At 39.6% G+C, this 27,753-nt stretch overlaps 1 protein-coding gene across 5 annotated transcripts in view; it reads left to right on the top strand.

Annotated features, from left to right (window-relative positions):
* The window catches only part of SSBP2 (single stranded DNA binding protein 2), a 169,032-nt gene that overhangs the window by 83,336 nt on the left and 57,943 nt on the right, over positions 1–27,753 (top strand). For 3 of the 5 annotated variants that reach the window (XM_089493768.1, XM_089493776.1, XM_089493784.1), the window contains exon 5: positions 27,054–27,143. The exons of the other annotated variants lie outside the window; for them this stretch is intronic. In XM_089493768.1, the coding sequence (XP_089349894.1) occupies positions 27,054–27,143 (90 nt within the window). The remainder of the gene's footprint in view (positions 1–27,053; positions 27,144–27,753) is intronic. 5 annotated transcript variants of the gene reach the window in all.

Genomic DNA, 27,753 nt, shown 5'->3' on the forward strand with positions numbered 1-27,753 from the left:
CACATTCACTGTTTATTCTTTTCTTTGTTTCCCAGAAGCAATCACAATTTTCTAGGGGTAAAAGCACCCAAGATCATCAAAATGTCTTGGACTCTGATAACTGAAAGCTTACCAACTACTTAAGATCTGAGCAACGGAAAATAGCATTATAGTGTTTTCTTAAAATTCAAGGGATGGAGTGCAAACTGTTGTGAGATTTTTATCTTCTCTGTGAGTCCCAAGACTCCCATTATAGATAGTCCCATCTTGGGAGAAAGGCAGGATGTAAATTTAGTGATAAAATAATTACTGAACAAAGGGGCCTTCTTTAGAACTCAAGATTGTTCATTTATTTATAGAAAAATATTTTTGTCATACATGATATAAAAACAGCTGTATGAATTTTTACCAAATTTTGAAAATATTTTGAATGATTTGACTTAAAGGAGGAAGTTGTGAGGCATTTGTTGAAAAAGCCATCTCTGAATCTCTCTGTAATGGATAATTATCAGCCAGTGTCCAACCTATTAGAGCAAGTAGTGGCCTCCCAGCTCCAGGGGTTTCTAGTTGAAATTGTTTATCTAGACCCATTTTGATTTGGTTTTCATCTGCTATGGGACAGAGACAGCATTGGTTGCCTTGAAGTGACCTATGCAGGAAATTGGATAAGAGAGTGTGTCCCTCTTGACTCTCCTTGGCCTCTCAGTGGCTACAGTACCATTGACCATGATATCCTTCTGGGCCACCTCACTAGAATAGGATTTGGAGGCATTGTTTTACCATGGCTCTGTTGTTTCCTGGAGGAGCAAATGCAGAAGGTGGTGCTGGAGGACTCCTGTTTGACCCCTGGCCATTGGCCTGTGGGGCCCCTTGGGGTTCTGTTTTATTCCTCATGCTATTTAATACATACATGAAACCACTGAGAGAAGTTGTCCTGATTTTTGGAATGTGGTGCCATCAATATACAGATTATACCCATCCCAATCCAAGTAAGCTGTACTGGTCTTAAACCAGTGTCTGTCACCAATAATAGATTGAATGAAGGCAAACAAATTGAAACTTAATCCAGACAAGACAGGGGTGCTACTGGTCAGAAGGCAGATCAGGGAATAGTCAACTAGTATTAGATGAAGTTATACTCAACCTAAGGAGAATTAATAATTCAAAACATTTATATTACTGTTGCTTTGCGATTGGAAAAAATGCAGGGAAAAATCTGTTTGGAATTGGAACCTCTGTTCAGTGTTTAGTGGTAGGGTTTGTTTTTTAATGTTGTTTTTGCTGTTTAGAAATACATTGGACTGTTTAGGATGCATTGGAAAATATATGAGGAGAAAGAGGGGGCAGAAAAACCTTTATTTTTAAGCAGAGGTTTGTTAATCAGTCTCTGGATCTAATTCACTGTTGTTTAAAAGAAATCAACCGAATTAAATATTTGTACTAAGTTTTCCATTCTTAGCAAAATCAAACTTTATTTGTAATCTGTATTTATAAAACCTATTACTTCAATAATAAAGACTCTTTAGCCTGGAAGACATATAGATACAAAGGCTAAACTTTGAAGATTTCCACTGCCCCATAGTGTTTTAGGTTTTAATTTATTTTTTCACTGCTTCATTAGAACATGAATCAATGATTTAGTGCTGTATAAATGTCTCTGTTTATGAAGCATTTGAAATGCAGTAAAGGAGATGTCCTTGAGAACAGTGATCTCTCTTCCCGTGATCCCCATGCTATGTGAAAATCCTGTTAAAACTGTCAGTATTACACACACACACACACACACACGAAAAAAAACTACTAAAGGACATGATTCTTACCTGTGAATGTTTCTGTTAAACTCAATTATGTTTACGTCTGAGTAGAATATATAGAATCACTCTGTATATCACATAAGGAGGCTGACATGAATACAAAAGCAGATATAACCTTACTTCAGTTAACAAAGTTTCTGATAAAGCAGCTCTTTTTTACAAAGTCTTTTACACCTGCCCAGCCCCCCTTGTTCTCTGTTGTTGTTTTAGCAGCATCAGCTTTGGGAAGATGGTGAAGAAGGGCTGAAAAATGGTAGGCTTTCAGTGATGGGTTGTATCATTGTGTCTGCTGTGCAATGCAATGAAGCTTGAGTACAATGGGATTTTGCTTTAGTCGTGCTGCAGCTATTTGTGTCTTCTTACAGCAGGCAAGATAAATAGCAGCTGCATCCAGAATCCCTTATTGACCATATGTGAACAGCAGAACTGGAAAAAATGTTTGGTCACCAAAATGAAAGTCATAGAAAAGTGGAGGATGGTGAAAGAAAGAAAATGTCATCCCTGGATGCATTTTGGAATAAACTTATAAGTGGGCTCCAGAAGTTTCAGAATGTTTTTTGTTTGCTTATATATAAGGCTTATCTGACTTGGTTGTTTTATTTCACATAACTTTTTTTTTTTGGGGGGGGGGGTGGAAGTTTACTGAAACTTGTTGAGCTCTGCTTCTTTTGTGATGTAGGAGTCTATTCTTTCTATGTTATTTCTGTCTCTGATAACCAAGATGCATCTGAAGAAGTAGGCACTAGTCTGCAAAAGCTCATGCTGCCAACTTCTTTCTTTCAGTTAGTCTCAAAGGTGCTACAAAATCTCTCTACATTCTGATAACCACTTTTCTGTAACCTATTGCTGACAGATACCTGCATCTATATCTAGAAAGATTATAGTTAAATGGCACATTCATTTCTTTAAGAGCAAGCCATACTTTTTCATGATCTATTCTACACAATCAAAAAAATTGCTATAATCCATAAACCAGAGTTGATTTTCTTCTGAATTCTGTGGTGCACTCTATTATCTAGGTATCTACAGTTGACCATTTTTATCCATGGGGGATCTGTTCCAGGACACTCCCCCCCTCCCGTGGATAACAAAAATGCAGCGCCTTGAGGTGGCACAATGTGTACATGGCTGCTGGTGTGGCTGCATGAATATGTCTCCATTAAAAGTAAAGGGGCTTGCCATCCACAGAAGCTCAAATCCACAGATGGAAAGCCTGCAGATAAGAAGAGCTCACTCTGTCAATCAATCAGTCAATGAATCAATCATCAATAGGCCACCTGGAACTCAAGACAGCTTATAATTTAAACAACAATACAGCTAAAAGTGTACAAAATGGCATTAAAATAGATTTAATCTATTGACTATTAAAATGATTTTAAATTATACTTTAAAAGATAAAATGCCATTAAAAGATAAAAATTCATTAAAACAGTTCAGTTTAAACAGTACAGCACCCTCAGTCAATTCTTTTTTTAAAAAAATTCAATTTAAAAGCTTGTCTTTACCTGCCAGTGGAAGGACAGCAGGTAGGGAACCATTCTAGCCTCCCTAAAAAGAGAGTTCCGGAGTCTAGGAAGCAGCCATTGAGAAGGCCCTCTCTTACCCCCAGTTGTGCTTATGATAGTGGCGGGACTGAGATAAGGGCCTCTTCTGACGATCTCAAGATCTGGGCAGGCTCATGTGGGGGAATATGGTCTGCCAGATAGTGAACATGAGCTATATAGTCTTTTATAGATAATAACCAGCACTTTGAGTTATTATCTGGCAGTTAATGGCACTATTATACCTGAGGAGTAGTATGATTCTTGTAATAAACCATTTACAGTTAACATATCTTTATGTGATAGAAGTATTTGTTGTGAAATTCTGAGTACCACTTTGCTTGCTTGAGACATTAATACAGTCGTCCAATGCTTACTACAATTCCTGGTTTGTTCTGGGGATAGGAATGTAGTCTTAGTGTTTACAGTCTGTGAACAATTGTTTAGTTTTCCATATTTGTTGACAGATTTTAGTTAGAGACGGAATGGATTTTGTCTCTATTGCTTGAAATAGCTCTATTGGTATGTCTTTTGTTCTTATTCGTTTCTTCTTTGTGGTCTCAGTGACTCACACAGTTGGGTTATCCTGTGCCTTCACAGTGCATTTTTGGAATCTTGTAGAATAATTGTATAAGCTTTTTGTGATAGCTCCACCACCCTCAGATGTACCCATCACTGTTCTTGCTCATTTACCTCAGTTCCATTTCATTCACCATGTGAGCAGCATCGAAAGAACCTCTCTAACATACTTATATCATTTCAGAAATATTTTAACAGATTTGGCTATACATACAACAATTCTTTCACTTTCTTCCTTGAATTTTTAGATATTCTTCCTTGAAGGAATCTGTCATCCTTTCATATCTTTTGTAGAGTTCTTTAGTGCATTGTTTCCACTATCTTTTTATTTTTCTTTGTTCATATAGTGCATTCCACTCTTGATCATTTGGCATTCTCACTTTTGGTTTCAATTTTCTTTAGATTTCTAATATTTTGTGGAAGAAGTAACTTGGTTATATTTGTTTTTGTCTTCTATTTCTTTAATTATAATAATTCTCTTTGATCTCTAAGCACAGTTGAACAGTTGCATTCTGCACTTTGACCTTATTTCTGACACTTCTTACTTTTGCTTCTTATTTGCCCTTAATTGTCTGAAGAGTTTCAGTTGTCATCCAGTGGGTCTTTTCTTTCTTTTTTGCAACAGATAGTGTCTTTTTTGCGTTCTTTTCTGACAGTGGAGATTATCACATTGTTTTTAAAGCGATTTATCCCCAACAGGATACAGTCATGTTTCATTTTAAAAGGGGTGTTATCACATGCAGCTGGGGCTGGGTGAGTGGAACCCATATGCAGCCTGGATCCTAACCATGCTTAACCTACAGCTTTTCAAAAATAGCAGGCTCCCACTTTTTAAAAGCCACTGGATAAGCACAGCTGGGATCCAGGCTGCATGCAGGTTGCACTTGCTCGGCCGCGATTGCGTGCAATAACACCCAGTTTTAAAATTAAATGGGACTGTATCCCGTCGGAGATAAGTGACTTTAAATACAGTGTGATAATCTCCAGTGTTCATCATTTTGGTCCAGAGTTCTTCTAGCTCCAGGTTTATTAAGCTTAATAGTGTAAATCTGTTCTTTACATGATTTAAAAATACTACTGGGATGTTCTTGAGGTTGTAGCTTAGAACTTTTAGAGTTCTTCTTTAGCTTTACTCTAATTTTGGTCCTGGTCTTATTTGTATAGCAAATGGAGCTTCTCTATCTTGTGCTTCCAATTATGAAGTCTATTTTATTTCTTTACTGGCCATTAGATGACATCCATGCATATAATAAGCTCTTTGGTTGCCTGAATAATGTGCTTTACAAAATCAAGCAAGTTGCTCTCTTGTTTCATTTCTTGATTTTAGGCCAAATTCTCCAACGATATTTGATTTGGTTCTGTTTCCTACTTTTGTGTTCCAGTCACCTATGATTATCAACATATCCTGTGTGTGTATATGTGTGCATCTTTAAGTTGCTTCTGACTTAGGCCAGCCTAAGACATCCCTACTTGAGGGTTTTCTGAGAATGATTTTTTCAGAGGGGCTTTGCAATTACCTTTCTCTGATGCTGATGCTTACTTACAAAGGTTATCCAGTGGATTTACATGGCTGGAATGGGGATTGCAACCAATACAGCATACTCGATTCCAGCATAGAATTTTCCTAGCAGTCTTATGGATATTATTTGGTCAGACTTTGCATAACATCCCCTGACTGCTTTTTCCTACATTTCTCCTCACTGTTAATGCTGCCCTGTATCCTAGTAGATATACATGTCCAGAGTGAAATACTATATAATTATTCTGGCTAAAAAGGTCCTATTCCTATCAACTTTAGCTCACCCCCTCCCCAAGCATTGCTATATTTATCTGTACCATTTCTTGTTTTACCATGTCTACCTCTCTCTCATTCATCCTTTTCTCGTTTCATGTTCCTATTATATACGCATTGTACAGCTTCAGATTTTCCTTTCACATCTGGCCATATGAGCAACTGAACATCCTTTCAGCTTGTATCCAGTTGCATAATTGGGCACAACACTGCTTGCACTTCTCCTGTGCAACAGCTGGTTGATTGCTTTCTGACCTGTGAGTCTTATCTTTTGACACTTATCTTTTGTTTCATTTTGGATTGTCTTATCATAAAAGGTTTTCCCCCCAAAATAAAGCAATTTAGAATAAATTTATTGGTGTCTCCTTCTGCACAGTACTGACTCCTTTAGATTTTGCTGAAGTGCCACTGAGTTATCTGTGACAGATCCTTCTGCTGCTGTCCAGTATTTGTTTGGTACATTTTGTCTGGCTTCTCAGTAAAAGCTGTTTGATGTAGGTGACTCTGCCAGCAGCAGTGCCACTTGTCTCACAGGAGTCCCACCACCATGGAAAGTTAGTGACATAGTGGGGTTTTAAATTCTACAACTGTAGTAATACAGTTGATGGCAGCACAAAAATACAGGGAGGGACTCTTTTGAAACGTTGTGTGTGTATCTTAATGAAGGGTCGTATTGGCATATGTGGTCCTTTTCTGTGTCTACATGCTCCTTTATCCACACCCATGCTTTTGTTGCTTCTGGCCATTAAAATTTGCTTCTTCTCCAACTGATGAGGGGAAAAAAACTTTGACACTAGAAACAGTGATTAATGACTTCCCTAGTCAGATTTTTTGTACCTGGAGGCAGCAGTGTTGCCCATCTTCCTTTGCCTTTCATTATCTTGCTTCTTGTAAGATACTTGTAGCCACAAGTGCCAGGTAGAGGTGGTTGTCTTTCTGGAGGTCCCAGTTCATTTTCTTCTAGAAATCTCATTTCCAGCCATGTGGGAGGATCCTTCCTACTTACTTTGGCTGGAATGAAAATGCAAAGGATGCTCACCAATGGTTCCCTTTCTTCCTGGAGAGAAGTGACTAGTGGGGTGGCACCAGTGCTGCTCGACATCTTTGTAAATAACTTGGATGATGGAATAGAGGCCATGCTTGTGAAATTTGTAGATGATGCCAAATTAAGAGGAGTAGCTAATAGGATCAGAATTCAAAATGACTGTAACAGATGAAAGAGCTGGGCCAGAACTAACAAAATGAATTTCAGCAGAGAGAAATGTGGGATACTACACTTGGGCAGTAAAAATGAAATGCACAAATATAGAATGGGTGACATTTAGCTTAACAACTGTAGTTAAAAGGGATCTAGGCATCTTAGTAGTCCACAGTCTGAACAAGCTGACTAATGACTGATTCAATGATTTGTTGATTCTGTGATGACAGACTGAAGGGGGAATTTGTAGAAATCTTAGACGTTCTCCTTCTTGCAAATAAATTTAACTCACACAAAGTGGATGATGGAACCCATAGTTGTTAAAAATCATCCCTTTTTTATAATTAGTGACAACCAATATAAAATATCCTGGGTGTAAGAGAGGTTTTAATCTTATTAAATTAAGACAATTAAGCCATTTTACATTGGGTTGCTTATTCTTACATTTTCTAATTCCTTCCAAAATGTAAAAATTTCTGTTGTCAATATTAAAATCTCCACTTGTAGTAGAAAAACTTTAAATGTAGTTTGTATCTAACTACAAGACACTAAATTATACTGAATGTTACATGCCTTATTTCTTGTCCTTTTAATAATCAAAACCCATAAATTCTAGCTTTTGAAACTATTAAAATGATTAGTCTCACTAAAATAGATCCTCCTCCCCTCTTGCCTTTTGCAGCATACTGTCACTGCTGTGCAAATCTTGATCAGTTTTAGGTACTTCATAAAGTATAATAGCAATTTCTTTCATGCATAATATTTATAAATGTGCATTTTACAAAGGAATGCCACTATATTAAAGTGATAAGAATACCACCTGAAACCTGAGACTAGTCCCACAATGTTTATTGAAGCTTTTTAAAAAAGTATGAGATTCCTTATTATGAATATGTCATGATTCCATCCATCCAGGAAGCAATTGTGTCTGAAAATCATAGTCGGTTAAGGAATGGGGGGTGAGCAGAAATGAAAAGAGTAGGTACAGTCACACACACACACACACAAACACATACACACACACACCCCTAGCTACATAAATGATGTGACTAGCTAATTGGTTTCTATATTTATTGTAAAAATGGTTAATGGCAATTAAAGAAAACTCTTTAATTGTGCACTATTTGAATGCCCAGATTAAAATAAGAAAGTTATGGTTCTTACAAGTGCTTTCAATTTAAACTATAGCAATTTAAAAATATTGCAGAAATATTAATGAGTCATTGAGTTTTGCAGTGCTATCCCATAGGACATACTACTTGAGATAAGTAAAGCATTAGCAGCTGAGCACTTGAGAAGAGTATATGGAATCATGTAATGATAGGTTAGTTGTCATTGCTAACACAAGTTTTCATAATTTTAATCAAGTGTCATAATCTGTTGATTCCTTATGTCCCATCATCACTATACTAATGTGCTTCCCTTTTCTTAGGAAGTGTCTAATGGCATTTCAGGGAGGGAAAACTCATTAGCTTCCTTCCTGACTAATGTAATTTTTATTTCCTGTTGTAACTCTAGCATCAGCCAAAACCAACAATTAAAAACAGAAATCACTAGCATGTGCAAAACATTTGCTACTTCAGTCACAAATAAAACCTAAAAACATTCTGGATAGTTAACTAAAATAAATAAATAACATATCTATGCCTTTCAGTCTTCAGTTGTTTTATTCAGTTTTATATCTTTTTGTTTTAACTTTCACATTGTAGGTAATTTGATGTTGTGTTGTTGTTGTTGTTGTTTTAAAAAAATCACATTTTCCCATCCATAAGTAAGATAACAGTTCAAGGCTGGCATTTTACATTTTCCTTGGTTGACTTCAGAACCAAGTTTGTTTTGTTAGGCTGACAGCCAAGATTAAAAGAGCAGTGGGATGGAAATTTTTCCAGTCATCAGGCCAAGGTGCTTTAACTTCTATGGCTGAAACAATAATGATTTTCATCTATAGTTTGACAGTTCTGCAGTGTCTCTGAAGTGAAAGGCAACCTTCACAGGTAAGAAAAGCGGACTACATGTTCAGAAAATTGATTAGTTCTAGCATACTATTCATATTCAGGGGCCAGACTAGCCTCCACGGGGAGGAGGTCGTATTCCATCGTCGCCCCGGCCCTTTGGAACACGCTGCCCATAGAGCTCCGCTCGGCCACCTCCCTGGCTCAGTTTAGAAGGGATTTGAAGACCTTCTTATTTCGAGCTGCATTCCCCGAATGAAGTCCTGGCTGGCCTTCCTCCCTCTTTTATCGGCAAGAGGGTTGGCTGATTAGGTTTTTAAATTTGATTTTAATATGTGTATATGTATAATTGGTTTATTATGTATTTGTATTATTGTGTTATTCTGTTGTTCACCGCCCTGATCGTTGGAAGGGTGGTATATAAATAAAATTTTTATTATTATTTATTATTATTATAGTTGTTGTTATTTTATTTATTTATGGATTGAGTTAAACGGACTCCTGGACTCCAGCATAGATTCATTCAGTTTCTTCCTTTCTCCCCTGTAGTTAGAGCATAAACTTAGATTATATTTATGTTGATGGGTTTTCCCTAAAGTCTTACTGTTACTGTTTGGTTAGACTTTGCATTGTATCCCCTGACTACTTTTACTGTAGCTCTTCTCTCTATTAATGTCACCCCATTTCTTCTTAGATTTTCACTCCCTGAGTGAAACATTATCTGACTGTAAATTTCACATTCTGTCCACTTTAACTCATTCATCCCAAGTACTGCAAAACTCATATGCCCCATTTCTTATGTTCCTGTAATATGAGTTGTGGTAGCTTTGGACTTTTTTACACCTCTGACCATATTGTCAGCTGAACAGCCTTTCAGCTTAGGTCCAGGTGCATCATTAAATGTAGCACTGCTCATAATTGTCCTCTGATATTCTTCAGTAGCTGGTTGAGTACTATCTGCCCTAGAAACCTCATCTTCTTGAGACTTATTGCTTGTTTCATTTTGGATTGTCTCATCATAGGTTTTTAAAGGTAAAAGTCTTCAGGAGTGGTTCACCATTGCTTTCACATGCACAGTACTAACAGGTGACTGGGGAAAATATACAGCATGCCCACACCAACCACGGGCTTGCCATCCATGGATATGAGCTTCCACGGATGGCAATACCCAGCTTTTTAAAGTACCATTTAACACTGACAATAACAGAGAGAAAGAGAAAATAAAACAAACACCCACCCAGAAGACTACTGCCTACTTGTCTATGGGGAGGAAAGAAAGGACACGTTAACAAAAATTTTCCAAACCTCCAGCGAGAGTAAGGTAGAAGAATGTAAAATACAGGTACAACAAATAAATGGAAACTGGGCAGAAGCATGGCTCCAATTCTGATCAGAAAAAAAAGCTGACTCAAAGGCTAAAAAAGACAGAAAAGAAGCTTTAAAAGTAAAAACAAGGGTACCTGTCTAAGCTGTTTTTATTCCTGTTTCAAGCTGTCTACCAAAACAATCAAATAATAAGGCAAAACCTTCTCTTTGGGGTATTGTACAGTGAGTGATAAAAAAGATAGTTAAGGAGATTGTCAATATTGCCATCTCCACACATACCACACAATACCATTTTTGACCAACTCAAAAGTATAAAATACTTTATGCAAGCTTCACAGGTTTCTTCATCAGGCAAAGTCACAGAGGCCACTCCCCTTATTGGCCATGTGAGGACTACAGCCAAAGAGCAATAAAAGACAGGTAGTAAAATGTTAATTCCCATTAGCAACAGAAAAATAAGAAAAACACTGAAAGTGTTCTATCTCCAATTATGGAGGCATAGAAAGTTGTACAGACAAAATCTGAACAATATCAGTGACATAAAAGGTAAACAGGAAAGGGGCCAAGATCCAGCCTTCTTTGATTTTATTAAAAATGCTGACATCTTTGGTTAAGGCTCCATTGTACCTAACTCTACTCTGCATAATTTTGGTTGTGTAGATTCTGCATTAACTAAACAAGTTGTTTGTCACTATTGACATTACAGGGTTTGTCACAAAGTCACTACTGATTAACTAAATCAGAAGCTGTTGAAAAATCATCAAAAATTGTAAAAATACTCTTTGCGGGATGTAAAATAGATATTGTAATTATGTGATGAAGAATAAAACATCATTCCATTGTTGAACACCCCTTATGAAAGCTGTCTGCTCTTGATTTATGTTTTTTGAAGATCTTCCCCAGTCTTCCAGTTTATAGAGAAGATATATAGTTTCAATGCCACATCTAAGAGGCTTATTGGTTTATTATCTCTCTAGATTATCTCTGTTCCCTTTTTAAATTGATACCATGGGTACTACTGTGCTATTTGCCTAATTACCCTAAAGTCACCAGATCCTGTCTAATCTTGGAAACTAGACAGGGTGAATCCTGGTTAGTACGTTGATGGGAGACCACCAATGGATATCAGTTGTTGTAGACTATGGCCCAGTACAGATGGGCCTTTTAGCACATAAGGCATATGTGCTAGGGTTGCCTCGGGGCGTCGCTTATAGATGCCCCGCAACCCTAGCATGTATTCCGTACATCAAAATGGTGGCGCCCTGTACAGATGGGCACCGCCATTTTGATGCAACAGATGCTTAGCGTCTGCACGTCGTGACGCCATTGGCGCACTGTGGCGTCACAATGGTGACGCAAAAAGAACCCACTTTTTGCGGGGGTTTTGCTGCGCGAGGTTTGTCCGCTGTAGCTTCCTCACACAGCAAAACAAGGCGCAGACAGATGCCCTTTTTGGGCGGTCTATACCCCGCCTATATTTCAGATGAAGGAACTGGCAAAACCATCTCTTAAGTAATCCTTGCCTGAAGGATTCAAGAGATCGCTATAATTTGACAAGCAACTTGAAGGTACATACACACTGAACTACTAAAAGAACTTAAATTTCTTTCCCACTTTTTGGCATATAAGTTTGTGAACAGATGAATAAGACACTCTATGGATAAGGAAATCTAAAACTTTAAGTGTATTTTAATCTCTTCACATATGTGGCATTTATATTTATCATTAATACTTAAAATTTCTCAAAAGATGCATAAAAATTAAATCTATTCTGACTTAAGAATCATTAGGTTGAATTCAGCCTCATAAAGAATCAAGCAAGGTCCTTTCAGTGACCTTAGTCACAGCCTGTTGTAAGTTAGATTTAAGTAATTCAGCAACTATAACATAGAGATGTAACTTGGCAAAAAAAATGTTACTGTGAGTATTGTGGTTTCAAGAAGATAGAAACAGTGTGGGTTGCAGATGGAATTGGGGGAAAGGAGGTGCTTCTTTTGGAATGAATGTATTTGTGAAGTCGAGGGCTTTCACAGCTGGCAATCCATAGTTTTTCGTGGCTAATTGTTACTCCAGCTCAGACATCAGAAGGGCAGCCAGACCCAGAAAAACCCATAGGAGTGAAGAGAAACAACCACCCAAAGGGAAGGCATTTTTTATCATATATCAAAGGAGTCAAAGACAGAATAGGGAAACTCACGGGGAAACACAACCTCCAAATGATCTACAGCCCAACCAAGAAAATTCAACAAATGCTGCACTCACTGAAGGGCAGGAGAGACCCTCTCACAGCCACAGGAGTTTACTGCATACTGTGCAGCTGCGGACAAGGCTACATAGGGACCACCAAACTCAGTGTTCAAACACGAATTAAGGAACACAAGAGACTGGGTCAGCCAGGAAATTCAGCAGTAGCATAACACTTTATAAACCACCATGGGCATAAAATGCTATTTGAAAACACTGAAATTCTGGACCATGCCAATAACTATTATGTCAGAATGAACAGGGAAGCCATTGAGATCCACAAACACCTAGACAACTTCAACAGGAAAGAAGAAACTTTAAAGTAAGCAAAAGTTTGGCTACCTGTCCTGAAAAACACCAAAATCAAGACCCAACACCTGCAAACAAAAACCACCCAGGGTCAGGGATTTTCTCAACAGACAATGGCGGGATACATACCGCCATATAGTACGTCTTCTATACGTACTAGGGTTAGGAAGGGGCGGTGCTTCCGCACCCCCCTAACCCTAGTACGTATAGAATACGTACAAGATGGCGGCGCCCCTTCCACATGGGCGCCGCCATCTTTACGTACTGGACGCACAGCGTCCAGACGTGTCGCGCCGCTTCTGACGTAGCGAGCGCGCCCCTGGCGCCTCGCTACGTCGCAAACGCGACCGTAAAAGAAGCTCCATTTTGGAGCTTCTTTTTTCGGTCCGCGCGGGAGTCGGGCCGTCTGAAGGCTCCGGCTCCCCTGCGGACCTACTGGCGGCGGCGGCAGACCGCCGCAAAGCGGCGGTCTGTACCCCGCCAATGGATCACTAATAGATACAAATCCTCCTTGCATATCCTCCCACCCTGAGGCCTTGCCATTCAACAACAAACCAACACACAGATTAATATGTAAATCATTTGGTGAAATATCAGGAATAAACTCTTCCAGAACATGGCCACATAGCCCCCCCAAAAACCACAAAAAAACTATGAATCTATTTTTGTTTATTGCTTTCCTTATTTATTTAGAATATGTATATCCCACTCTAAAGCCACAAAGGCTGTCAGAGGAGCTTACAGATGGTTAATTTGATAGTTCCCTGCCCTGAGGCTTCCAGACTAAAAAGACATGACACAAAAGGAGAAGGGAATGGCAGTGGGCAAGGGAATCAAGCCCAGCAGATATTTGCTCTTCTTCTCTCCCTCCAAGGCCATGGTGGTAGCAGTTCTTTATAGTACTACTCCCAACTCATTCTCAAGGTCTAATGCTAAGAATCTTTAATACTTAAACATATCAGTGCCATGAATATGCCAACTATAATTCATAGAAGGGCCAAGGACCATCCAGTCCAATCTTTTCCATGCAGGAACTCACATTCAAAACATGTGCATTCGGCCTCTGTTTAAAAAACCTCCAAAGAAGGAGACTTCACCACTCTCTGAGGCAGTGGATTCCACTGTCGAACAGCTCTTACTGTCAGGAAGCTCCTCCTCATGTTGAGGTGGAATCTCTTTTCCTATACCTTGCATCCATTGTTCCAGGCCCTATTGTCTGGAGCTACAGAAAGCAAGCTTAATGCTTAAACAGGGCTATCATATCACCTCTTAAGCATCTCTTCTCAAGGCTAAACATACCCAGCTCCTCCCTAAGTATCTTCTCATAGGGCATTGTTTCCAGACCCTTCACTATTTAGGTTGCTCTCCTCTGGACACGCTCCAGCTTGTCGACATCCTTTTTGAATTTTGGTACCCAGAACTGTACACAGTATTCCAAGTGAGACCTGACCAAAGCAGAATAGAGTGGCACTATTACTTCCCTTGATCTCGACACCATACTTTTATTGATGCAGCTTAGAATCACATTGGCCTTTTTAGCTGCTGCCTCACACTGTTGATTCATGTTCAACTTGTCATTCAGCTTGAGTCTTAGATCCCTTTCACGTGAAGTCTTGTTAAGCCAGGTGTCCCCCATTCTATATCTATGCAGTTCATTTTTATTGCCTAAGAGCAGTACCTTACATTTCTCCCTGTTGAACTTCATTGTGTTAGTTTTTGCCCAACTGTCTAATCTATTAAGTTCATTTTGAATTTTGATCCTTTCCACTGGGGTATTAGCTACTCCTTCTAATTGGGTGTCGTCTGCAAATTTGATAAGTATGGCCCATATTCTTTCATCCAAGTCATTGTTAAAGATGTTGAATAGCACTGGGCCCAGGACAGAACCCTGTGGCATCCCACTCAAAACTTCTCTCCAAGATGAAGAGGTGCCATTTCTGAGCACTCTTTGAGTTCGGCCTGTCAACCAGTTCCTAATCCACCTAATAGTTGCATTGTTTAGCCCACATTTTACTAGCTTGTTTGCAAGAATATCATGGGGGATTTTGTCAAAGGCCTTACTGAAGTTAAGATATGCTATGATGCAGCATTCCCTTCATCTACCAAGCTGGTCAAAAAGATCAGATTAGTCTGGCATGACTTGTTTTTGAGAAACCCATATTGACTTTTTGTGATTATGGCATTCCTTTCTAAATGTTCACAGACTCTCTGTTTAATTGTTTACTCTAGAATCTTTCCTGGTATTGATGGCAAACTAACTGGGTGATAATTGTTGGGATCCTCTTTTTCCCTCTTTTTGAAGGTGGGGACAATGTTTGCCCTCTTCCAATCTGCTGGGACTTCTGTTTTCCAGGAGTTCTCAAAGAATATTGCCAATGGCTCTGAGATTACATTTTCCAGTTCTTTTAATATCCTTGGATGCAGTCCATCTGGTCCCAGAGACTTAAATTCATTTAGTCTAACCAGGTATTCCCATACCTTCTCTTTACTTTTTCTGTGCTGTGTTTACCTTTTGTGTCCTCTGCTCCATTTTCCTCAGTTTGAGCACCCTTTTCCTTATCTGAGAATACTGAGGCAAAGAAGGTGTTGAGTAGTTCTGCTTTTCTCTGTCTCCTATTAGCATTTTGCCATCTTCTCCACACAGTGGCCCTTCCATTTCCTCTTTCTTCCTTTTCCTACAGACATGCACCCAAAAGCCCTTTTTATTGTTCTTAACCTCTCTAGCAAGCCTGAGCTCTTTCTGCGCTTTAGCTTTTCTGACTTTACCCCTACATGTGCGAGCTATTTGTTTGAATTCCTCTTTGGTGATTTCTTCCATTTCCTATACATCTCCTGTTTAAAACTTAGCTCAGTTGAAAGTTCTTTAATAAATTTTAATAAATAATTTTTTTATTTCTATCTCGCTTTTTGCCAGGCAATCAAAGCGGCGTACAACAGGTTAAAATACATCCATATATACATAATACCCCCCTTAAAACAAGATTAAACAATGGCGGGATACAGACGGGCAAAAAGGGGTGTATTCATGACGTCATGAAGGTAGAGCCTTCAGACGGGCCTTACCTGAATGCCGCCATGAACACGCCCCCCGCACGCCCCAAGCGGGAAGAGGCGGTATTAAAAAGGTGCTGCTTTTCTCCGCTTCTTTTCCGTTTGATGCGCAGCTGCGCAGCTCCGTCTGTAAGCTGCTGCACCGGTACGCCAGAATTGCTACGCCGCTAATTTAAGTTGCCCATTTAAAAGCTCCGAGTCAGCTGCGTCGCATAATGAGTCGGGTCCTGGAACATGCGCAGTTTGCAGTCAGGCTTTAATTGCAGCGTCAGCTGCCATGCAGGTGTGGAAGCTGCAGCACAGCTGCAGCGCATTTTAAGACTCGTAACCCTAACCCTAACCCTAACCCTAACCCTAGAGCAACATGTACGCATGCGCTGCTTGGAAAGTTTGGAATTTAAAGTGAGCCCCTACACACATTCCTGTGCCATTTTCACCTAACAATAAAAACCGCTAAAACTGTAAATATTTACATATGTACAAGGGAGGTGATGGGGGATGGCAGGGGGACAGCGGTGGCAGCGGCAACAGCTGTGGCTGTGCATTGCAGATTCAGCAGGAGCGCGGGGACCAAAGGAGAGGAGGCATCCATGATGCTGGTGACACTGGCAAAGTGCAAGCGGACAAGGATGCCAACACCAGCTGATCACCAGCTGGCAGGAGACCACCATTGTTCTTGGGCAGAGCGGGGAAAAAAGTTTTAAAGGGGCTTGGGCACTTTAAATGTGCCCATAGGCTTTCTGCCGCCGCTGCTTAGCGCTGCAGCTGCGCAGCTGCGCATCCGCCAGCCGGCAAAGGAAAAAAAAGCCCCGTTTTTGGCCGCCCGTGAGGAAGCTGCCTCTCTCTTTGCAGCGTCCTCCGAGGTGGCGGTTTGGAAACTGCGGGTCAGAAACGGCCCCAGGTGAGGCGTCTTCACTGCCCCCCATGTGGAAGCCCCATCTCCTGAGCCACGCCCCCGGGGTGGGCGGTCTGGAGGCTCCGTATTCAGCAGAATACACCTCCAAGACGTCTTCCCCTGCCCGTTTGTATCCCGCCCATGTAAGATTAAAAACTACATATTAAAACCAACTAAGCTAAATAAAAGTCATCATGGGCAGAGTTCACTGGATGGGAAGTCTTATTTGTGGCCGAGCATTTTATTCCGGAAAGGCTTGCCGGAAGAGATCCATCTTAATGGCCTTTTTAAAGCTCTCTAGATTGGTGATTTGACGGATCTCGTCTGGCAGGCCATTCCATAAGTTGGGAGCGGCTGCAGAGAATGTCCTCTGGGAGGTTGCTGTCAACCTGGTCTTTAAGGGTTGTAATAAATTCCTCCCAGAGGACCTGAGTGTACGGGGCGGATTATACAGAAGCAGGCGATCCCTTAGATAGGTTGGGCCCAAGCCATGTAGGGCTTTAAAGGTGATAACCAACACCTTGTACTGTGCCTGGAAACTGATAGGCAGCCAGTGGAGTGACTTCAATATTGGTGTTATATGGTCACTCCTTGCTGTTCCTATGACCAACCTGGCTGCCATATTCTGTACCAACTGGAGTTTCCGGCCTAAGCACAAGGGTAGCCCCATGTAGAGCGCATTGCAAAAATCAAGTTTTGAGGTTACCAGTGCATGTACTACAGTTTCGAGGTCACCCTGTTCCAGGAAAGGGCGCAGCTGGTGTATCAGACGAAGCTGATAACAGGCGCTCTTGACCGTTGCATTCACCTGATTCCTCATCTGAAGCGACAGGTCAAAAAGCACCCCCATACTGCGAACACAGTACTTTGAGGGGAGCGTGAGTCCCTCTAGGACTGGAGGTTGCAGCCCAATCCCTGGTTTGGGGACCCCTACCGTAAGTACCTCCGTTTTGTCTGGATTCAACTTGAGCTTTACTCATTCATCCTGGTTTCTTCAGACACTTCCCATTTTTCCTCCTCGTTGGAACAGTCTGAAATTGTGCCTTCAGTGTCTCGCTTTTGAGAAACTCCCATCCATCCTGAACCAGGGATGTAGCCAAGGGGGGGGGGGGTTCTTGGGGTCCGGACCCCCCCCTTCTGTTAGATAAAATGAATGGTGCGTGCTGCTGTGCCACCGCACTTAGTCTGGACCCCCCCCCCCCTTCCCAAAATCCTGGCTACGTCCCTGCCTGAACTCCATTCTCTTTAGTTTTCTTGACCATAGGATCACCTCCAGTATTTCTTTTTACTAAAATTAGTTCTCCTAAAATCTAGAATGCCTGTCTGACTATGCCTGGCTTCTCCTTTCCACTGTATAACAAATGCCAGGAGAACATGATCACTTCCACCTAAGGATCCCATCACTTGCACCCATTACCCAGGTCATCCCTGTTGATTAGGATCAGATCTAAAATAGCTGATCCCCTTGTTGCCTCTTCCACCTTTTAGAAAATGAAATTGTCTTCGAGGCAAGTGAGGAATTTGCTAGATCTTTAAGTTTTGGCTGAGTTTGATTTCTAGCTAATATCCAGATAGTTGAAGTCACCCATCACTACTGTATCTCTCCTTTCTAAGTGTGTGGTCATCTGTTCTAGAAAGGCATCATCCAGTTCTTCAGTCTGACTTGGGGGTCTGTAGTAGACTCCCACAGTAACATCCCAGTTGTTTCCCTCCCCTTTAATTTTTACGTAGATGCGCTCCACCTGGCTTCCAGGATTTAAGTGCTGGATCTCTTCATATCTGTAAGTATCCCTGACATACAATGCTATTCCTCTTCCTTTCCTGTTTGACCTATTTCTCTTAAAAAGGTTAAATTTGTCTATTACTACATTCCACTCATGAGACTCTGATACTAATACTTGGGCCCGTTACAGACCGCCCAAAAGGTTTCGGGCCGCTGCCGGTTGCAGCACGGAGGAGTCGCAGCAGCCAAACCGCGCAACTCCTCCGCGCTGCAAAGAAGTAGTGCGAAAATCGTGCTCTTTCCGGCAACCCGGAAGAGACGCCTCAAGCATGCACTCGCGGCGTCACTTCCGGGCCGCGGCGTGCAGACGCAGAGCGTCCGTTACATCAAAATGTGTGGAACAGCCGCCACCATTTGTTACGGACTCTGTCCATGATAGGGTAAGGGGCGTCTGGAAGAGACGCCCCTTTTTCAAAATGGGACGTCCTAAGGACGTCCCTTATGGCAGTGTGTAACGCGCCTAAGTTTGCTTATCCCTATTTTTACTTGGGGATGAATTTAGTTATGTGAATTAGACCATATGATATCTCAGTAAAAGTGGAATACTTTCTCTGATAATAATAGCATCCTAACATTAAGAGACTTCCACCCTGTTTCTCTATAGTTTTACTGCCATAAAAGAAACTTTAACATTCTGATAGCTTAACCCATACCATACATGCTGTGACCGTGTTTTTAGAATCAGTTGTTAACAGGGAGCACTCAGGAACTTCCTGTCTTCTACCATTATAGTAGTGGGGAAGTTTGTTATATGGCATTCCGGATGGCTGCTGGTGCATCAACACCAATTGTTTGGGTGAGTAAATACTCCTGTGTCAGGGGGGAAGCACACCAGCATAGAGTCTCATAGTGCCAGAGCATCTTATTACTCTTTAGACACTAACCAAACTTTGTATCCTATGATGGCAACACCATTGTTATATACAATCCATTTGTACTGGAGAGGACACTTAACATGCATTTTAGCTATTTTTGATGGGTTATTTAGTAAGTGTTTAAGTGTGATGCTTTTATGTACCTAAATTAAAAAAAGGAGTCTACACATATAATAGAAAGCTATTTTATAATATGGTGACTCTGCAACCATCTTGAGTGGTAGTGCCTGAGGAATGATTTATACTTTAGTCAAGTTGCCATTCTATACAGAATCACAAGCCATGCTACATTTAAATAATTGCTTCTCTTATTTATCCTGTTTTGAATTGGTTGGTATGAAAGCTATATACAGTATAAAGATCTTGTATTGACTGACATATTTCATATTTGTGTACCAGTTGTAACAGAACAAGACTGGCTGCCATCATCAATTTAAGCTCAGATAATTAGATAAGGCAGTTAGCTTAAGTTGTATTAAATTAATATTGTCATATTGCTGTGTGCCAGTCTTTTGGAGAACAAAATGAATTCTCCCAAAAACATAGATCAAAGAAGTTGTATATCCATTTCAGTTGGAAGTAAACAAATTACATCTTTATGACCTTTGTACCATATGGGAAACATTTTATTTACATTGTTGAGAAAACTGGAAATGCTTTTCTTCCCTTTTGAAAATGGGTAGGCAATTGAGGATGGGATGAGGACCTGTTTTAATTCCTGTGCTTCCCTGATGGTCCACACTGATGGACCAAAGCCCCAAATGCCCTAAAAAAATCAAGTGACTTTTTTCTTTAAAAAAGGTTCATACTACAACAAAATGCAGTGATTTTGCTTCCCTCAATGTCCCCCCCCCCCCCCCAATACCTTGAAACAGTCCCACCACAAAACTAACAAGTTAAGCCAAAATATAGTTTTGGTTTTGAGTTTGGCCAGTTTTCAGTCAATTTCTTTTTGGTTGTTGTTTTGGTTGCTATTTTTTCCTTGAGGGGATTTCAAGATGGGCAGTTGGCATGTGGAAGTATGGGCAAAGATGCTGCCTTTTGTAATGTCTTGGACCAATGGGGCAGGGTTGAATAATCACCCAGAAAATTTGGAAGGTTGGTGGGGAGGCTTCAGGAGCCACACTTAGTGTTCTCAGGACCACATATGGTCAGTGGGCTGCAGTTTGCCCACCCCTGTTTTAGAAAAAGAGACTAAAAAGAGTTCTTTGTATTTGCATTTACAAACTAACACTATTGTCTGGTTTAAAATTGTTTGTGTATAAACTCTAGTACAATCAACAATCAAGTTTTTCCCTTTTGATCATAATCTCTCTAGGTTGTTGTTTGGTTTAAACGTGCTGCAGAAGTACTCAGAAATGAACAGGAATGCTCATTTGTGCCTTAGCTATTTAGCTTTGTCCATTGAGTTAAACTTTGGGAAATTTCTTTTGTGCTAAAACTGGGGTGGCCACCGTGGCAGAAAATGGATTTCCTTTAGGTTACAAGGCTCTGAAGCATATCCCATATATACTCAATTATAAGTCGACCTGATGTATAAATTAGAATCATAGAATCATAGAATTGGAAGAGACTACAAGGGCCATCAAGTCCACCACCACCCCCCGCCATGCAGGAAATCACAAAGCCTCCCCAACGCATGGCCATCTAGCCATCTGAGGAAGGAGACTCCACCACTCTTCGAGGGAGTGTGTTCCACTGTCAAACAGCCCTTACTGTCAGAGGTTCCTCCTAATGTTGAGATAGAATCTCTTTTCCTGTAGCTTGCATCCATTGTTCTGGGTTCTAGTCTCTGGAGCAGCAGAAAATAAGCTTGCTCCCTCCGGAGTATGAGATCCATTCAAATATTTAAACAGGGCTATCATATCACCTCTTAACCTTCTCTTCTCCAGGCTAAACATCCCCAGCTCCCTAAGTCTCTCCTCATAGGGCTATATGGTTTCCAGACCCTTCACCATTTTAGTCGCCCTCCTTTGGACACACTCCAGTTTCTCAACATCCTTTTCGAATTGTGGTGCCCAAAACTGGACACAGTATTCCAGGTATAGCCTGACCAAAGCAAAATAGAGTGGCAGTATTACTTCTCTTGATCTAGACACCATACTTTTATTGATGCAGCCAAAAATTACATTGGCCTTTTTAGTTGCCGCATCACACTGTTCACTCATGTTCAACTTGTGGTCTACTTGGACTCCTAGATCCCTTTCACATGTAGTTTCATTCAGCCAGGTGTCACCCATCCTATATCTGTGCATTTTATTTTTCCGCCCTAAGTGCAATACCTTACATTTCTCTGTGTTGAATTTCATTTTGTTAGCTTTGGCCCAGCTTTCTAGTCTATTCGGGTCATTCTGAATTTTGATCCTGTCCTCTAGAGTATTAGCTACTCCTAATTTGGTGTCATCTGCAAATTTGATAAGTATGCCCCCAATTTTGTCCTCCAAGTCATTGATAAAGATGTTGAATAGCACTGGGCACAGGACAGAGCCCTGTGGGACTCCACTGGTCACTTCTCTACAGGATGAAAAGGAGCCATTGTTGAACACTTTTTGGGTTCAGCCGATCAACCAATTACAAATTTATGTGACAGTTACTTTGTCTTGCCCACATTTTGCAAGCTTATTTGCAAGAATGTCATGGGGAACCTAATCAAAAGCTTTACTGAAATCAAGATATACTATATCCACAGCACTCCCTTCATCTACCACACTGGTAATTTTATCAAAAAAGGAGATCAGATTTGTCTGGCATGACTAGTTTCTCTGAAACCCATGTTGACTTTCTGTGATTTTGGAATTGCCTTCTACATGTTCACAGACTCTCTGTTTAATGATCTGCTCTAGAATCTTTCCTGGTATTGATGTCAGACTAACTGGACAATAATTGTTGGGATCCCCTTTTATTCCCCTTTTTGAAGATGGGGACAATATTTGCCCTCCTCCAGTCTGCTGAGATTTGGGGCCAAATTATTATGGATTTTGATATGACTTGTGGACAAATCAAGGTTAAAACTCAGGGGCAAGATTATAATTTTACTACACCATTATGTATAATGGGACTTGAGCATCCACAGATTTTGGTATTGGAGGGGCTGGAAGCAACCCCCAATGGATACCATGGGGCCCATTGTTTATGGGTATTTTCTTGGTATCATCCGTACATCTCTTTTTTGGCATCTTTATAGAGTAGGTGGTGGAAGAAGTGAATTCTAGTTCTCTCTGCCAAATTCCTGTCCTACAGCAGTGTTGATGATCTCTTTTGCTCACTTCCAGTGAAACAAAGTCTGAGCATTTTAATACTCTTGCTTCTTATCTGTACAAATACGTGTACTATACTTGAAATGTCTATTGCATTTTTCTTTAGTAAGTTTTTCTATCATAGCAATATGATAATTATTGCACCATGTGGACAAAGAATGATTGGTGTGTTATAACCTGGAATAATTCTTCTATAGGGAGCAGAAGAGTCCATATAGGGAACCGAGAGTTAGAAATAGGTTTGAAAATTAATCCGATAATGTTAAACATTAGAAACTGGAAAATTATTTTGCTAGTATAAACACTGCTAATAAAATCCTTTTAATTTGGAAGGTTATCAGTGGTCCCCAAACTGTGCACTTTATGGGATTTTGAACTTCAGCTCCCAGAATCCCATACTATTGGCCAACATGGCTGAGGCTTCTGGGAGCTGAAGTCCAAAATCTCTTAAAGGGCACCATTTGGGGACCACTGAATAAAGCCATTGATTAAACCTTTAGTGTTAGGCCTGGCCTTGTGATTTACAGAGAATGACATAAATAGTTATTTATGAACTTAGCAGAGCATATTCTGTTTTTAGCTGCTTTGAAAGGGCTCTTTTTGTCCTTTTTAAAGTTGCCTTCCTCCAGCCTCATGTTTTTCCCCATGTGTACTACAAAGCCTTTGATAAGATTGTTGCTTGGTCATGGTGGAAGTCCAGCACGTCTGCAAAATGTTATGTTGGAGAACGTTGTTCAAAAGTATGGTATCTCACCTTACAAGCTCTTCAGTTCAGTTTGTCACTCGTGCACATCTCTGTTTTTTTCCTGCCCCCATTAACATGTAGGCTTCACTTGTTTTCAAATGCCTTGTGTGTTAAAGTTTGATAAAAAGAGATAATTTCAGTTAGAGTGGGTTGATCTACTGCAAGAACAGCAATAAGTGCAAGCCACACTTTCCATCCCCAACCATGGAAACCATGGAAACCCTCGACCCTGGACAAGTTGCACTCTCTCAGCCTCAGAAGAAAGGAGTTGCAAACCCCCTCTAAAAGTTCTTGCCAAGAAAAACTAGTGATAGGTTCATTTTAGGGTCATTGTAAGTTGGGTTGGGGATGACTTGAAAGCACCTAACAATAACAGCATTTTTGTTTTGTATGACAAAAATAAAAGTATCTTTTTAGAGCAGTCTAATCAAATTAAATTTTCTTATGTTCTCAAAGTTATATTGTGCACCTTCTTAATTTACATGAACATGGACATTTATTTTACACTGTAATTCTATATACCGAGTGCAAAAGTGACATCCAGTGGCCAGTTGCATTAATTAGCATAAGTTGTATTCCATAGGGAAGATATTAGCAATTCATTACTAAAATGAAAGTAAATCTCCCAAATGCTCTATGCTCATAGGATTGTGATGTCAGACGTCTTTGCATTGCTTTATACCGACACAATTACCAAATGTTCTTTTGGGAGGAAGACTTTTAGGAATGTAAATGTAACAAGAGTTCTAATACATAGAAGGAGCAGCTTCTGGTTTTAATTTTCACAGTGGCTTTCTACTTGTGAATTATCAAGAGCTACGCTTCCTTCTTATTCAGTCTGAATAGTGTCCAAAGGTAGCTAATTTCATTCTGTTTCACTTTAAAAACCTAATTTCTTTTTTTTATCTAAAAATTACCATTACCACCCCAAAAGACATGAAAGAAGCATGAGTTAGCAACTATAATTTGTTTGTAGGAAAGCTTGTTTTAATGGGGATGGATAGGAATTGTGTGGCACTCTAATTTTACTGGACAAGTTTCAAAGGTCTACCATTGGCCAGTGCGAGATGGCTAGTGCAGGATTCTGGGAATTTTAGTTCAATTTTTTTTTCATAAAAGGAAAAAATTATATAGAAATAAGTGGCTCACATACAAAACTTTATTTTAAAAAAGATGCTGAATATCAAATGAAATTTATTTATTTAGAGTATTTAAACCCTGCTCCTCAGCCAAAAGGCTTTCAGAGCGGCTTACAAATTTTGTTAATTAGACATTTCCCTGCCCTCAGGCTTACAATCTAAAGAACTGAGTCAAGAACATATAGTAATCTATTGGTTTGTCTACAGACAAATTTTAGAAAACTTTTAAAAATATGTTAAGATGTTCAGTTAGAAGGAATACAAAAAGATAACAGTGTATTGGATATTACAGCCAGATAACAAACAATTAATAACAAACTTCTATAAAATACTACTTTTGAAACAGAAGAAGAAATGGTGAAAAACAAATGATACAATGGGTGGAAAACATTGGCCACGCAATACCATTGGACCAGTGGTCTAAAGTATGGAATAAAAATATTAAATTCACTAGAAGTAATGAATTAAAAGAGAACTACTAGGGAAAAAAATAGATGGTACTTATCCCCATCAAAACTAGCAAAAATTTATAGCAACCTAAAAAATAATTGTTGGAAATGTGAGGGAGAAAACACCACATTCTGTCTCATGTGATGACAGTGTGCGAAGGCAAAAGAATACTGGAGAAAGATACATGATAGGATAAAAGAAATATTGCAAATAAACTTCCCACTTATGCCAGAAGTATATTTATTAAATATGTCAAACACATTAGATAGATACTTGGAGAAAAAAATTGGAAAGTTTTGTTATACATGGTTACAGCGGCAATAATCAACTATGCAAGAAAATGGAAGAACAAAGAGATATCATTGATATAAGATTGGATTTTAAAACTGATGGATATGTATGAAATGGACAAATTAACAACTTATTTAGGTAGTAAAACAACTAAGCACTTTGAAGAGAATCAGGAGTGTATCAGCTTTCTTTGGGGTGGCAAGAAAATTGGAGAATGATAAGACTCTCTAGTCTAGAAGAAAACATGTCAGAAAAAGTGGAAAGAAAAACAAAGGCAAATGGAATAGATTACTTTGGAAAGTAAACAAGGGAGGAATCACAGAAATGAGAATAAAGGAAGAGATGAACCAGGAAAAATATAGTATCAACTCAAAAAGATGGAATGAGGAAGTAACTATGTTTGTGTGCTGATGTCAGTAGAGGTGGTTAATTAGGGTTATTAGGTGTTGTTACATTTATGTTATGTTTGGGAGTCTATCGGTTTATTTCATGTTGTGATGTATTCTATTCTGTGTAATAGAAAACCCTTCTGGACTTCCTTGCCTTCCTAGCTAATTATGAAGAATGCCAAGAGCTACAGTTCAGCATTATCCTACTTGAGAGTATATATTTTCCCTGGATGAAGATTAACCTTCCATTTTGAAGCCAAGCCCTCCCTCCAGTCCATCTGTCTTGGTCCAGGCCTTGGAGGCAGAGAGGAACTGCTGGACCTCTTACCCTCTCCCTCCACCACTCCTTTCTCCTTCTGTGTCATGTCTTTTTAGATTGTAAGCCCGAGGGCAGGGAACCGTCTAACTAAAAAGATTGCATGTACAGCGCTGTGTAAATTTACAGCGCTTCATAAATAAAGGTTAATAATAATAATAATAATTTGCAATGCCTATTCCTATTTTAAATTTTTTCATTACTTCTGGCATGATCAGATCATATTTAGAAAAATCTCACCAAAAGGGGAAAAAAGTTCACCACATTTATTTATAAATGTAAAGCATTTATTTATTTAAAAAATTAAAGTATAGTAAAACCTGTTTACAGTGGCTGTGAAGAAAAGGGAGGGGTTCCTCTCTTCATTTGCCCACCTCAGCAACAGATTAAATTAACCCCTTTCCAATTCATGCTTTAAATGAATTCAGTATGACAAGGGTTTTCTTTTGTATGACGAGAGCTCTCCAGTTTAAAAGCCGCCATGGTAGTTTCTGAGATGGATCACACCCATGGACTGGGAAAGACCAGTTGACCTTCTCCTCACCCCTCATCTGCAAAGCTTCCAGTAACTAAGAGTTAGGGGGTGAGACGATAGGCAGAGTGTAGATACTAGTCCTTTGTTGTAACTACTTTAAAGTGAAGAAGAGTGTGTAGGAGATCCAAGGGTGGATCTTGCATGTCTTGGGTAGCTTAATGTTTAAGTGTGCTTATTTCTGTTTGGCTTTTCCATAATGTCTTGCTTTGACTACTGGTTCCTTTGGCTTACACATGGTCTTTCCCTGAGTCTATGCTGATGTTTAGGTTTGGTTATAATAGAACCATATACAAATACATGACTGAACTGGTCTTCAGTTAAGTCAAATAAATGTTAAGATTCTTGATCCCTAGGTTTGCCTTCCATATACCAGTTTAAGGCAGTGATTTTTATATAAACTTCAGTTCAAACTGAATTTAAGTGTTTTAACTGTGTTTTTAAAATGAGCACTGATGGTTTAAAGTAGAGGAAACTATGGAAAATGTCAAGCAGAGAGTGTTACTTTCTGCCTTGACACATTGTGGTCAAAGTAGTATTTGGTTGTATGCCTATTGTGCAATGACAAAGGTTTATTTTTCCTTTGTTCTTTTCAGAGCGCTGCAGCAGCTCCCAGTCCAGTGCTAGGAAACATTCCCCCAGGAGATGGCATGCCAGTAGGTCCTGTACCACCGGGTTTTTTTCAGGTATTCAGAAAAATTATGATTGTAGGAACTTTAGGACTTAGAAATGGGTCAGTATTATTTGGCACTGCCAGAAAAGGGTACCACTTCAAAACTTTCCATGTATACAATGCATATTATTTAAACATAATTAGGCAAAGGCAATCTAATGTTTTGTGTCAGAAGTTGGAAACTGTGAAGCAGAGCATGTTCAAAATCTATGATAGAATTTGGATGTACAATAGTTACATAATCTAATTGTGCAACTGTTGAGGTTATATTTCCTACCCTAACACAAGGATATGGTTGCTTGCTAGACCCTCTCTGTGGAGTCTTCCTACTTGCATTGTTCTGATACTTTTACAGTTAGCAATACTGTGGGAAATGCATAAAATAATTGTTTTCTGCAAGTTCAGTTATTATTGGTCTCCTTTTAGTGTACCCTCATATCAGTTGTCATGTAAAAAAATATGCATAGGAGTAGTTGGAGAAACAGTATTCATTTCCACAGTGATTTACTACTTTCATCTACTTGAAAGGAACATGAAATCAGCTATAATTTTACTAAGATAACTGATCAAAACCATGGATTAGAAATCAAATTATAGTGAGTTATTTCTTTTACTGAAAAATA

Source organism: Sceloporus occidentalis, unplaced genomic scaffold (genome assembly GCF_023333645.1).
Source record: "Sceloporus occidentalis isolate IW3139 unplaced genomic scaffold, rSceOcc1.0.p SCAF_1, whole genome shotgun sequence".
Taxonomy (NCBI): domain Eukaryota; kingdom Metazoa; phylum Chordata; class Lepidosauria; order Squamata; family Phrynosomatidae; genus Sceloporus; species Sceloporus occidentalis.